We start from the raw sequence: 14,086 nt of genomic DNA on the forward strand, positions 1-14,086 counted from the left end.
TATAATATAATATAATATAATATAATATAATAAATAAGAGTTAACAGTTTGATTGTTCTTATATGGGCGAAATGGTGAAAGGTAAGAGAGTTGATATTACGAATTTGGATCATTTGGTTCGTTGGATTGATCTGTCAAAGTTTTTCATGCGTACACAGAGATAAAGGGAGAAAGAAAGAGAGAGAAGGAGAAAGAAAGAAAGAGATATCTTTTTTTTGTAGTTTTCTTTTTCTGTCTATCTTTTACTTCTTTATCTTTTAAAACTTCAACTTGGATCGTATATTAATTAAAAGAGATTTCAAATACAATGGATCTCTATGTTATATCCGTGCGATTATGTATCGTATTAAATGAAAATAAGCGGATTATCAGTTTCAGGAACTTTATATATGATACGTAGGTATTATTGGCTTTCCAAGTATGCGTTCTAAGTTTTCTATACTTTTACCACTAGCACAATAGCTAACGTGTTTCACTATATTGATTAATCTTATCTCTCTCTCTCTCTTTCTCTTTTTCATTCTTTGTTCTTAAATGCAGCTTTAGCTAATATTTATTATTATTATTTTTTTTTTTTAATTAATTGATTTTTATTTTGTAATACAATGAAAAGGGTATTACGTTGATTTCTATAACGAAGGTGAAATCTTGAATTTCTCTCTTATTTTTAACCACACACACACACACACACCTATATCTACATTCACGCACACAACTCTTATCTCTCTCTTTTATTTTTTATTTTTCTCTTTTCTTTTCTTATCTTTTTAACGATGCTACAGTACAAGCGACGTTTAGTATGATAAACACGTATTGTCAATGAGATACAGTTATCGTAATGTGTCGATAATTGTGTTTGTTTGTTTCTTTGCTTTTCCTTTTGCTTTTTAAAATTTCATTTCTTATTTCTTTTGTATTTAATATTTTCGTTTAGCAGTTAGTTGGTTCATTCGTTCGTACATTCGTTCGTTCGTTCGTTTGCTGCAAATATCGCATATAACACATAATGGCCGTTGCTAAACTAACACGAACACTGCGCCCGCACAGTTTATACCTAAAGAGTTTTTTACGTTTACAAAAATTAGATTATTTCACGCATAACAACCTCTTTGTTTTCTTTTTTTTCCCCCCTATTTTATTTTTTTCAATTTTCTTCTTTTTTTAAATATTTTTTTTACTTTTTTAATTTTTTTTTTTTTAGTACTCTATCATCGTTCCTATACGTCAAAGTGTTTACATTCGAACGTGGTTCAAATATATATATATTTTTATAATGAAAAATGTGTCACGCGTTATTGTTGTATTTTAGTTATTCATGTTGATCGCTCTTTATATTACTTTTCATATTATTCGCAAAATTTCCCAGCATATAAATAATAAATAAATAAATAAATAATAATAATAATAATAATAATAATAATAATAATAATAATAATAATAATAATAATAATAATAATAATAATAATAGTGATAACAAAAAATTAAAATTAAAGAATTAATATACATTATTGCCATTATTTAAACTGTCATTGCTTCTGAATATAAAAAAAAGTTCTCTTTCACTTACCATTTGAGAAAAATGAAATTACTTTTCGAACAGTATGACATACAAAAAAAAAAGCATGTGATATATAATTACACGTATAATATATAGATATGTATTATTATGATAATATATTTTTTGTATGCGTCAGATATATTTCATTTTGTTTTTTTATTGAAATTTGTTTTTCTTTCAACAATCCACATCCGAAATCATGATTCGATAAACGAATTATATTTTTTGAATAATCATTCTCTTTTTTTTTCTCCTACATCCTTGAAGATATTTTTAAGGAATAAAAAAGATATTAAAACGATACAAGAGCTAATTTTGGTTAATTCGATTTTTTCTTTTCGTTTTTACAAAAAAGATTCCAACTTATAGGAAATACACATATGTATATATATATATCTATATATTTTTCTTTTGTTTTGTTTTTAGAAAGCACATATTATCTCCAACATTTTTTTTTTCATTTTTCATATATCAACAATTTGTTATAATATCTACTATAAACAAAAATCAACATGTTCGCATAATTATACGACTACGCTAGCAGGAAGCCACTGATTATATTTTATATATTTTTTTCGTTTATACAAATCACACACGTCGCGAGAAATTCAACACGAAGAAATATATTTTAATTGTATGTAAATTAATTAAAGAAAAAAAAAACAAAGATATGTAATAAAAATAACAAAATCATTCTTGCTAATTAGAAAATAAATATCATTATAGAAATCAATGCACATTCGTACAATTCGTATTATTATAAGATGATGCATGACTTATATATATGTATGTATGTATGTATGTATGTATGTATAGTATGTACAAATACTAATAAGTATATATATGTATAGGCCTATGCATAATAAATCATAAGGCATTGTGTCGATTTTTAAACATTTTAGATGAACATTATGCGAGGTATACATAGCTGAATATTTGACAACGACGACGATGCGTATCTTCCATGTATGTATATGTATCTTCTTATTATTTTAATATATGAAAACTTTCGAGAAAGAGAGAGAAAGAGAGAGAGAGAGAGCGAGAGAGAGAGAGATATGCTCATTTTTTGCTTCATCTTTCTTCGGTCCATAAGCAAAAGCACTAAAAGCACGTAGAACAAAGTTTTTTTTTTTTTTTTTAACTTTTTTTCTTTATCTTTCTTTTTTTTTCTTCCCTTTTTATTCCCTCCTCTGTTTTTTCCTCTCTCACTTTCTCTCTCTTTCTCTCATTTTATCTTACGAGATAACTCATTTTATTACAAAAGAGATGGTCAAAACTTTTTAGGTGATTTTAAAAATCAATTATTCTTTCTCCTAACGTTTCGACTAATCGTCTTAATTTTAAGATCTTAAAACTTGAAAATTAATATTGTAAAATTAGAAATCTAATTACGAAGCTTAAAAAGTTCTTAGAAAAATAAAATAATAATTAATTTTGAAAAATCATCAAAAAGTACAAGAACTTTTGACCGCTTCCATAACGTTTAATTTCTAAACAAACATCTTATCTGCTTTTTTTTTCTTGTTTTTCACAATAAATATAATATATCCAATTCGATAATAGTTGCAAAAATATTCATTATAATAATGAAAATATAACATTTTATAAATAACCAAATGGTATCGTATAAAAATTATTAAAAGAATAACAAAATGTACGTACAATATATTATATAATATATTCACTATAATTCTCGATGAATATTTCGTATATATGTATACGCAATTATTATACTTATATTTATATATGTATATATACAATACATACCAAAAGGTATAATATCTCATCATTATCTTCATTTTCTTCTTATTTTTTTCTTTTCTATCGTCGTTTACTCTCAAAGAGTTTTACAAGCATTCATTGAAAATATTTGCTTTTTATATATATGTATGTTCTTACAATCGCACATCGACAAAAATTCTCTACGTATACGTTATCTATACTTTTTTTTTTATTAATGATAATTATAATATATCGAAAAGGGGCGGGAGTGGGGGGTGGGTAGGAGGTAATTTACATGATTTAATATTGATCATTGCAACGAACTTTTTTTTTTCCATACGCGTTATAGCAGAGTATATAAGAGATAATTTTTTGTTTAATTTTCATTTGATTCAACGAACGTAATTATATATTGTTCATTTTAACAATAATACAATAACACAACGACGACGATTACGACGACGATATAAGGAAGAACGATTTTTTTCCTTTTTTTCTTTATTTATTTTTTTTAAGGGTTATTATCGAGTAGGGGTTTGGAAATTTGTTGGAATGTTAGCATCGAGAAATATACAAATTTATCGTCGTTAAAAATCATATTTGTTATATACATAATCGAGAGATATAAAGATATGTTCCTTTTTTTTTTTTCGATCACCTTTGATCTAGAAGTGGTTATTCTTACAATTATATAGAAAAAAGAAAAAAATAATTTAAAATAAAATTAAAAAAAAAAAATTAAAAATACGATAAATTGCACCATGTTGCAAGTGAATGAATTATTTTTTCGTTCACTCTGTTACTTTCTTTCTCCCCTTTATTTCTCTTAAGGGGGGGAGGGACATGGGGGGTTGGTGGTGATAATTTTCGTTGTCCTCGACGTGTGGCGCTACATTTAGTAACACAAATTTAATGTATCATATTATTATCTTGTTGCACTTTTCGAATTTATTATTTTTTTCTTTTTCGTTGACAACGTTTTTCTTTCCTTCTATCTCCTCTTTTTTTTTTTTTGTTTATAAGGGGCAGGGGCAAGGGACACGGGACAGGAGGATGATAGTTACATTATTTTGTTTTATTTTTCCTCGATAAAACTTAGAAAGGAGAATGTTAAAAACTATCTACGCTAAGAATGAGACACCATTCGTTGGAAGTAGCTCGAAAGTACTAAAGTTTATCCTAAAGTTACCCTGACATATTATGGCGTCCACTTCGACGCGTTACTCACAGCCACCCTCTCTCTTTGTTTTTTCCTTTTCACCCTTAACCGGTGACGACTATGATGATTCCAAATTTTTTGTTTCCTTTCTTCCTCTCCCTTCTTTCTTTCTTTCTTTTTCTTTTTATTTACTCTTTTATCCCTCATTACAAATCAACTACCCTTACTCTCTAACACGTAACAACAGCAACAACAACAAAAAAGAAAACCAACGTGTGTACAAATAGTAACACAGGTTTAACGTGTTACCTCTGTGTATCTAATTAGTTTCAGTTTCAATTACTTAGGAAAAAGAAAACGTATTTACAAATCGTGTCACAGTGTATTATATTATTTTTTTAAATCATTCTTTTTTTTCATTTTCTTTCTTCTAGGAATTACGCGTCATTTTTTGTTGGGACGATTTTTATTAATGTATTATATAAAAAAAAAAAAAAAAGAAAGAAAAGAAATCGCACGAGGAACGATTCAAAAAAAGAAACAAGAATCAAGAGAATATATGAGATGGTGTACGTTTAAAAAGTGATTATTACGGTTGTTTAAATTTTTTTTAGAGAAAAAGAAAATATAAATATACTCATAAAAAAGTATCGTCAACCGGTTAAAAGTGTTTGCGAGTGACAATTAATTGATCTTCTTTTTTCTTCTTTCTTCTTCAGTCTTTGATTACTCTTTCAGAGAAACTAGCTATCCAACATCTTTCTCGCAGAAAACTCAATATCATCTCTAGTCGAAGCCAGATCTGAGCACATTTGTTCTATCTAAAAAAAAAAAAAAAAACAAAAAAAAAAAGAAAAGAAAAGATAAAAAAGCAAAAGAAAGAAAAAGAAACTAAATAAACTTTTTAAATAATATCACAAATACTTACTTCTGCTTAATTTCTTCACCGATCGTGTCTAACTATTTTTCATTTTAAACGAAAATCAAGTATTAAACTATTATAATCTATTTTTAAATCAATTCAACATTTAAATATATTCAAACATATTTGAACGTAAGAAGAATGGATTTCAAAGTTTTAAAATAATTTTACAAACTCGATTGCACTATTTTCTCAGAAAGTTTTACAAGCTTAATTAATTAAGTTTACAGTTTGAGTTATTTAGATAAATCTTTTTAAAATTGTTAAAAAAAAAAAAAAGAAAAACTTTTAAACCATACTACAATTCAAACGAACAACAATTCAATCGTATTAACTTATTTTTAATAATTTGAAAAGAGATATCAAACATATAAATATAGATGACAATATTTGTTTAACAATAATATTCAATTAAAAAGTTAACTTTTGTTAAATGCTCAGATTTGATTTAAAAAAAATAACTAATGATCCTACTATAATCTACATATAATATATATATATATATATATATATATATATATATATATATATATATATATATATATATATATTATAATAATAAAAAAGAATAAATTTGAGCTCAAAAGATTATGCGATTATTTAACCTTTTGTTCTTATAGTGAGAAATGTCGGTTTTGTGAAACTCGAATAATAAAAAACGCGAATTTGATATTATGTTACAAGGCGAAAACGCGTTTCACATATGTACCCTACTTATACACACATTCAATGGGTTTTTCCCCCAACAGGTATTAACAAGCTCATCGTGTGTCTCTCTCTTTCTTTTATTCATTTTTTCGTTTTTGTTTAACCCCCATCATTTTCTCGAAATTATTTAATTTATACAAATATGAGGAAGCATCTCTTATATTCATAAAAACAAAATAAAATAATTATCAAGGAAGATAAAGACGACGATAATGATGATGATGATCAATTTTGTTATCAACGTTTACTAAACAAATTTCTTTTCCTTTCTATGATGATTGTTAATGTTGGATATACATATGCAAACCTGTATGCAACGTTGAATAAATTATTAAATTCAACGATCAGCTGTTCAGTTTAGTTCGATTTCTAGGATTTTGATAATCATATAGTCATCACTGTGACCACCGTGTCACAGTAATCGTGAACGATGATGACGATGATGATGATAATAATGATGGTATTGGGGATGGTGGTGTTGGTGATGATAATAAAAAGGATGATGAGGACGATAATAATAATAATGATAATAATGATAATAATAAAAGTAAAGTGTTATGTTTGATGGTGAAATCTGTAGCATAGGAGGATACGTTCACGGTTGGCCGATTTTTGCCAATTTTGACGGAGGTAGGCAATTCCGTAGCCAAAGTTGGTGGTAGTCGTGCGTGATGGTTCGAACCATGTAAAAGAGAGATTTCCATATGAGCAGAATTGTTTTCCGTCTTATCCATCTCTCCTTGACCATAAGGGATCCTATTATTATTATCATCGTCGTATATGGAAGACCATGTAGCCAGTTCCGTTTTAGCTGGTCCTGGTATTTCTGTAATTGAATCGACAGTAACATAACGACACAGTAACAATATAAATAAATAAATAGATGCAACGATGCAATGAAAAGGTGGTGATAATAAATGAAAAAAATTGTTAATAAAATAAATAGAAAATAAAATAAATATGTAATAAAAATGATATTGGCTTTTTTTGCAAGACGAATTGTTTCGAAAAAATTATTGTGTCGTTAATAACGATAAAAATAAATAAATGAATGAATGAATGAATGAATGAATAAATGTACGAATACAATGACGATTATACAAAAAAAAATATTGGGAATAAAATAAAATAAAATAAGATAAAATTAAATAAGATAAAATTAATGTGAAGTAAGAAGACATTTGTTAAGAGATAAATCGTTCTGAAAGATTATTGTGTCCATAGAAAATGTTATAGGAAGAAAGAAAATAAAGAAAAGAAAGAAAGAAAGATATAAATAAAGAAAAGGGAAAGTTAGAAAGAAATGAAGAAATAAATAAAGGAAGAAGAAAGGAGACATATCGTTTTCAATACATTTCTCCATTATTCTCCTATCCTTCCTCTCATTCTCATTTTCTTCTTCTTCTTCTTCTTCTATTTCTTCTTTTATCCTTTTCTATTTCTTATCTATTTTCTCTACCTTTCTTTTCTTTTTTCATTTTTTTTTTTTATTATTTTCTCGGTGAGTTAAGTTTTTTCACTTACCGTACAAACGAATCGTGCTGTCAACCTCGCCGAGAGAATTTTTCGCTGCACAGTGATACGTTCCAACGTTTTCCTTTTGAAGATTCTTTATCAACAGTGTCATACGTACTTCGAATGGTGACTTTTCGGACATCTCGACTACGTGTTGCGTACTGGTTATTAACATCGTTCCTTTTTTTTCCAAAGACAAAACGAAAAGTGAGGAATATACAACATTTGTTTATATTAAAAATCATCTTTCGATTTTATCGAATGTTTTTTCTATTTTTTCTTTTTTTTTTTTTACGTCTTTCAAGTAAATCCTTTTTCTTAATTTTTTTTTTCAAGATTCGATCAAAATCAAACGTAGCAGTATTAATAATGATAATAATTATTAAATAAAAAAAAATTAATTTCTTTTATCCGACATTTTTAATATTAATAATTTTTGGTTTCTTTTAAATAGATAATTTTTTAATTTTTAATGATTCTGAATATAAAATATAAAATTAATATTCCAATTCGTATTATTTTTCATATTATTGTGTGCTTAGATTTGATATTACATTTTTCTTGATGTAATGTAATTTTGAAAAATAAAAATGAAAAATATAATCAAAATGGAAAAGATATCGTTTGAAATATGTTTATATACCTTCCTTTACCCAATAATTAATCGACATGGGAGATGCTTCGACGTAACATTCCAAGACAACATCTGTACCTAAAGGTGCTCCAACAAGTTGATTAGGTACATGAATAGAAGGAGGAACTGAAAAGAAATATAATCAATATATTTAATTACAAAAATAATTATTTAATGAAAATTTATCAAATTATTAAGATAGTTTTATTAATTAATATATAAATCAATTTACTATAAAATATGATCGAAGTTAGTTATTATTTGGATAAATCATCCATGCAATATATTTAGTATTTAACACATTAGTTTCTTATTTTTCATGGATAGTATATAAACTCTGATGCAGTTTGCCTCGGTGAGTAAAACCTCAGAAACCTTTGTACGCAGAAGAGAATTTCATTTAAATTACATTTAATTACTTACAATGAACGTTTATAGAAATTCTTTTGCTAATCGTCGGTGGTACTCCGTTACTGGCGATACACAAATAAATGCCCATTTCGGTCCTAGAAATTTTCGTTAATTTTAATTCCTCCCCGTGAATTACTTCAGAAACTGAAAAAATAAAGAAGAAAATAAAAAAGATATGGGTGGAAAAAAATTAAAATACAACAGAAAAAAAAGCACGCGCTTGTGCTTAGACGCGATTTTTTAAAAATGGAAGAAGAATAACAACAAGCGAGAAAAGAACAAGAACAATAAAAAAACAAGAGAAGAAGAAGAAGAAGTGGAAGTAGAAGTAGAAGTAGAAGTAGAGGAAGAAAAATGATAACACTTTGAGAAAGGACAGGTTGTCTTCGCGTTTATCTAAGTGTGTTCGCTTAAATTCGAAAAAGAAAAAGGAAGAGGAAGAGTTAAAAGAGGGAAAAGGAGGTGGAGGAGGAGGAGGAGGAGGAGGAGGGGAGAGAGGAAAGAGAGCACGTGACTATTAAGTCACCTTAATGCTTTCCATTGTTAAGTAGTTCGAAGAGGAAACGGTAGGACGGGGGAGTAGGAAAAGTGGGAGATGTTTGGAAGAAGTGGAGGAGGAGGAGGAGGGTGATAGCGAGGGAGAGAAAATGTTGATAGGACGACGGTAACATCAAGAAGAGGGAAAGCGTTAACCGCTAAACCGTGCAAGAGTTTCCTTGTGATTCACCACCAACAACGATGAGAGGACGTTGAGGAGTACGAGAAGGGAGATCCTAGTCGAGAGTATGAGAACGAGGATGAAGAAAAGGATGAGGAGGAAGATGATGATGATGAGGAGGAGGAGGAGGAGGAGGGGGAGGATGTCGCGAGGTATATGGCTCATTAAAGCGGGGCTCGTGTTTGTATGCCACACCACAAGACGGTTTAGAATTGAACGTAATCTCAAGTAGAAGACCAAAGTCAGATTTTCAGCTAAATTGAGAAGATCCGCGGCTTGAAATCCGCGACAGCGTGAAGGAGGAGGACAAGGAGGTGTGCTGGGAAAGAGGAGAAGGAGGAGGAGGAGGAGGAGGAGGAGAGAATAGAGAAGGACAGCTTGTAGACGTGAACATTTTCAAGATCTTGCGTGAGTGCTGGAGCAACGTTCTTCTATCCTCTTCGAAGGAGGATGGAAAAAGAGCAAGGACGCGTTACTCTTACGAAAACGGCTATGGGGGTGCCGCCGCGTGTTCTCAACATTTTTCCATTTACTCTCTTTTTTTTCCTTTTTTTTTTTTCATTGAATTTTTTTTAATAAAACAATATTAGATACTTTTAACAATGCAAGACTTAATTCTTTTTTTTTTATTTTACTTTTTTTAGAAATTAAGCATACTTATATTTTTTTTAGTCTTATTTTATACCTCGTTAAGATTAATTTTCAATAACAAGTTGTTATTATTTTAAAAACAATACAAGTATCACTGTTTTAATTAAGATATATATATATATATATATAATTTTTTAGGGGGGATTTTTGTTTTTGTTTTAAATAAGCAAATGATTTCAATTATTTTCTAATACAAGAAAAATAATCTAATTATCTTTCTTTCATATTTACAAAAAAAAAAAATAATAACAAATATGATGAAAATAATTTGCAAAATTTTTATTTACGGAATATTTATTTACGATTCTCGTTTTTATTTATTTTGTTTTCTTTTTTTCAAGCTTAGTATAATATCCAGGAAACGATTTGTATTTAAAAACAAACAAAAAATATTCTTAATTATTAGTACAACGTTTGTCTTATTCTTATGGGTAGAAGAGAGAGGGCATTGGTGGTGATAGGGGTTGGCGTAGGTCAATCGTAAAGATTTAGAAGGGTAAACGTGTTTCGCATAATAATGACTGAAAAATCAGTGCTATCGTAGTAGCAGTGGTCCGATAGTGGAAACTATACTGAATGGTAGGAAGGAGGATGAAGATGGGGGTGGTTCTGCTTTCGTTGCAAGTATAAAAGTGCTCTTGCCATGTGTCGCAATGTCTCGAGTCATATACATCGTGCTGCAACTGTGTCTGATAGTGCAACGGAATTTGCCCGCCATTAGTAACACCATGCCGTTGTGAATACTAAGTACCTCGTTTACATCGGGTTCAAAACCGGAAGGAAGGGAAGAAAAGGAAAAGGAAAAGGAAAAGGAAAAGGAAAAGAAAAGAAAAGAAAAGAAAAGAAAAGAAAGGAACGAGAAGAGTCTTTGCAGACTGTCAAAAGAAACAAAAAGAGAGAGAAAGATGTTTGTTTTCAACAAACAAATATTTTCTCGATAGATCGATCTAATAAAATAAAATCAAAAACGATAATAATAATGAAAGAAAATCTTGACAATCAAATCTGTTCGATTATATCGTTACAATAGAAAATAATACGATGAACTTTTTTTTAAGTCCACAATTTATTTGAAATACTTCGAGAGAGAGAGAGTGGTTGAGTAAGTAGGGAAGGTTTGACGGTGGTTTATAAGTGATTTGATAAATCGATTAATTTCTTTTCACTTTTGTTTTCTTATAATAAGAGGGAGAGGGGGAGGGGACGGAGGAAATAAACGGATAAATAACAATTACTTTAAAAAATAAAGTTCTCGAGGAAGAAGAATAATTGATTTATTAATATTACCTTGAGAAGAAACTTTTTTTTGAATTCACATTCTGGAGCATTATAATATAATAAAAATGAAAGCTACTACTTCTTCTTCTACTTCTTTTCTTCTACTTTTTCTTTTTCTTTTATTTCTTGTGTGTTCGAATGAACGGAGGCTAAACTTTTTTCACTTAATAAAAAAATTAAAATATAAAAAAAATAAGAGAAAGAGAATGAGGAGGTTGAGAGTGGGAGAGGGAAGGCTGGAAAATGAAAAAGCTCGTATCGTTTCTTTTTCTTTTTTTTCGGTTGATTCCCTCTCTCTCTCTCTCTCTCTCTCTCTTTCTCTCTCTTTCTCTGTTGTTTTACTTCATTTTATTTTTCTATCCTTTTTGTTCCGGTTAACGTTAAATGGTAAAAGGACGATACATATTTAAAAAAGTACCGGAGGGTGGTTTTAATAGTCGATATAATCCTGATTCGCTATTTTATGAATCTTTAAATAGAAAACTTCTTTCCTATGCGAATATATCGATCGTAATTTTGTGTTTTCTCTCTCTCTCTCTCTCTCTCTCTCTCTCTCTCTCATTCACTCTCTCGTATATAATGTAAGTCACGCGCACGTAAATCTCGTATTAATTGTTTCCAACATTGCGTTACCTCGTTTCCTCGTAATATTTCATTCGAAAATATAATGTAATATAAATGAAAATAAAACAAAAAAAGAAAAAAAAGAAAAGTAAGTTTCAATCGAATAAAATTACAAATGTTAATAATCATTCAAATATATATTAGTAATATCAATCTAAAACCATGTAATTATAATCCTGATTATAAGCTAACGTATATTAAATATAAAATATGTAATAATAATAACAATAATAATAATAATAATAATAATATAATTCGAACTAATACATTTTGAATGAATATAAACACTTGGCTAGTCGATTAAAATCATATAAAATATTTGATATGATATAACATGTGTGTAATATATACCTATGTATTACATGTGAGGGTGAGAGAAAATTTGAGACTTACCAGAGAGGTGGTGTTTTCTGTCTCGTATGAAAGAAAAGAAACTTAAGACGTAAATAACGAGAAGTGGTTAAGTATTAGAAGGGTGTGTGTATCGATATTTCTAGAAATATTTCCTTATAAGTACTGTTAAGGAAATGTTATTACTTATTTATCGCGTTTTAGTGATAAAAGTATGAGTGTGTGATAATTTATTGTAGGATGAAAGAGACTGTTTATCACTGGACGAGAACGCATGCGTTTTATTTGTAAGAGTTTATGGTACTTAAATCTCTCGAGTATTTCCTATCGGAAGTAAAACAATAATCTGGATTTTTTTTATGTTCGAAAATGACCGAGAAGTTTGGAAAAAACTATCTACGAAAAATATACGAAAAAGAGACTAGAGGGGGGATAATTAGTATATATAGATAACAAAAGGACAAATCGGAACGCGTTTGCATGGCCTTGATTTGGAAATTACGATGAGTGTATATTGTGTGAAAAATTACGACATTTAAATTAACATAAAAACACGACGAGTATTAATTATTAATTTACATGATTATAAATATACTTACGAATTTTATCCAATTTCATTATATCAAATAAAACCTTATATTAAACATTATAAATAATATATAATATTAAATTAGATATTAAATAAATAAATTAATAAATACATAATAAATTTTACGTACATGTATATATAGGTTGGGTCGATATATAGATAAAGTAAAAGCCATCAGTGATTTGCCATTCATGAAATCGCTTATTAAGACTCAGTTAGCCTTAGTTGTTAAACTATTGTAGGAAAAATGTTGATATCGGTTGTTTTAGAAAGTTAATTAAATTTTCTTGGTAATTATTCCGTAGGTACTTATAAACGAAAGACAGAAAGAGAAAGTGAGTGAGAGGGAGAGAGATAGAAAAAGAAAGAGAGAAAGAAAGAGAGAGAAAGAGAACATTTGAATATTCACGAGTGGCACGATTGCGTCTGAGGAGAGCACAATTATACGTACATTCTACTTTACATGGAGAAACGGTAGGATATATATTAAATCTTACCGTGAGACTTCTGGTTCAAAGCACTTCCTGCTGGTTCCCGAATTATAATACCCTTGCTGTCTTCTCTACGCCAGAGAACGCGGGGCGGGGAACGCCTCTTGCACGGCACGTTAACTTCACCTGTACGTGTTATGAAAGCGGAATTATAAATAGAATAGACTTTATTATTGCGTTATGCTAATAGCCCCCTATGTACTACTATCTGGTCATATTCGTTACTTTTGAACCACTCGAAACATTCGAGCTACAATTGGAAACGAGATATATGAAGAGGGAAGAAGAAAGAGGAGGAGGAATGATAAATAAAGAGAATGATTGAATTTCAAGATTGTTTGAAATCTAAACATTAGTAGTATACATTGCATCGAGTGATTTTTTTTTCTTTCAAAGGGTTTTAATGTATTAACTATTTAGGATTATTATAATATTATTTTACGTGTATTACGTTTGTTAGGGTATTAAAATCGTTTACATTTTGTATATGAAATTAATTATGCCAAGAGTAAGTTTCTATACGTATATGGGATGTTTCTTTTTTTTTAAGGATTTACACATTTACTATAGTGTGGGATTATTGAATATAGTTATTAGATGTGTGTGTGTGTGTGTGAAAAAGTGGGTGCTAACCTGACCACCTTCTCCAACATTAACGTCACTGGATGTATCTTCTGATACAAAGTCCGGTGGTACTACGATAGACAGCATACCTGTCTAAAACATATATTTTGAAAAATATAGAAGAAAAA

The 14,086-nt window shown here is 28.9% G+C and overlaps 1 protein-coding gene across 1 annotated transcript; it reads right to left on the reverse strand.

The window, feature by feature from the left end:
* Positions 1–2,251: 2,251 nt before the first annotated feature.
* On the reverse strand, positions 2,252–13,986 carry LOC107069130 (lachesin; the record flags this gene model as incomplete). The annotated part of the gene is made up of 6 exons (XM_015326148.2): positions 2,252–6,898; positions 7,597–7,767; positions 8,231–8,347; positions 8,645–8,776; positions 13,341–13,460; positions 13,968–13,986. Coding segments are annotated over 6 exons (990 nt in total), but the record flags the coding sequence as incomplete, so codon positions are not given.
* Between the last annotated feature and the right edge of the window lie 100 nt (positions 13,987–14,086).

Source organism: Polistes dominula, unplaced genomic scaffold (genome assembly GCF_049000335.1).
Source record: "Polistes dominula isolate Pdom_NZ unplaced genomic scaffold, Pdom_raw_medaka contig_73, whole genome shotgun sequence".
NCBI classification, from domain to species: domain Eukaryota; kingdom Metazoa; phylum Arthropoda; class Insecta; order Hymenoptera; family Vespidae; genus Polistes; species Polistes dominula.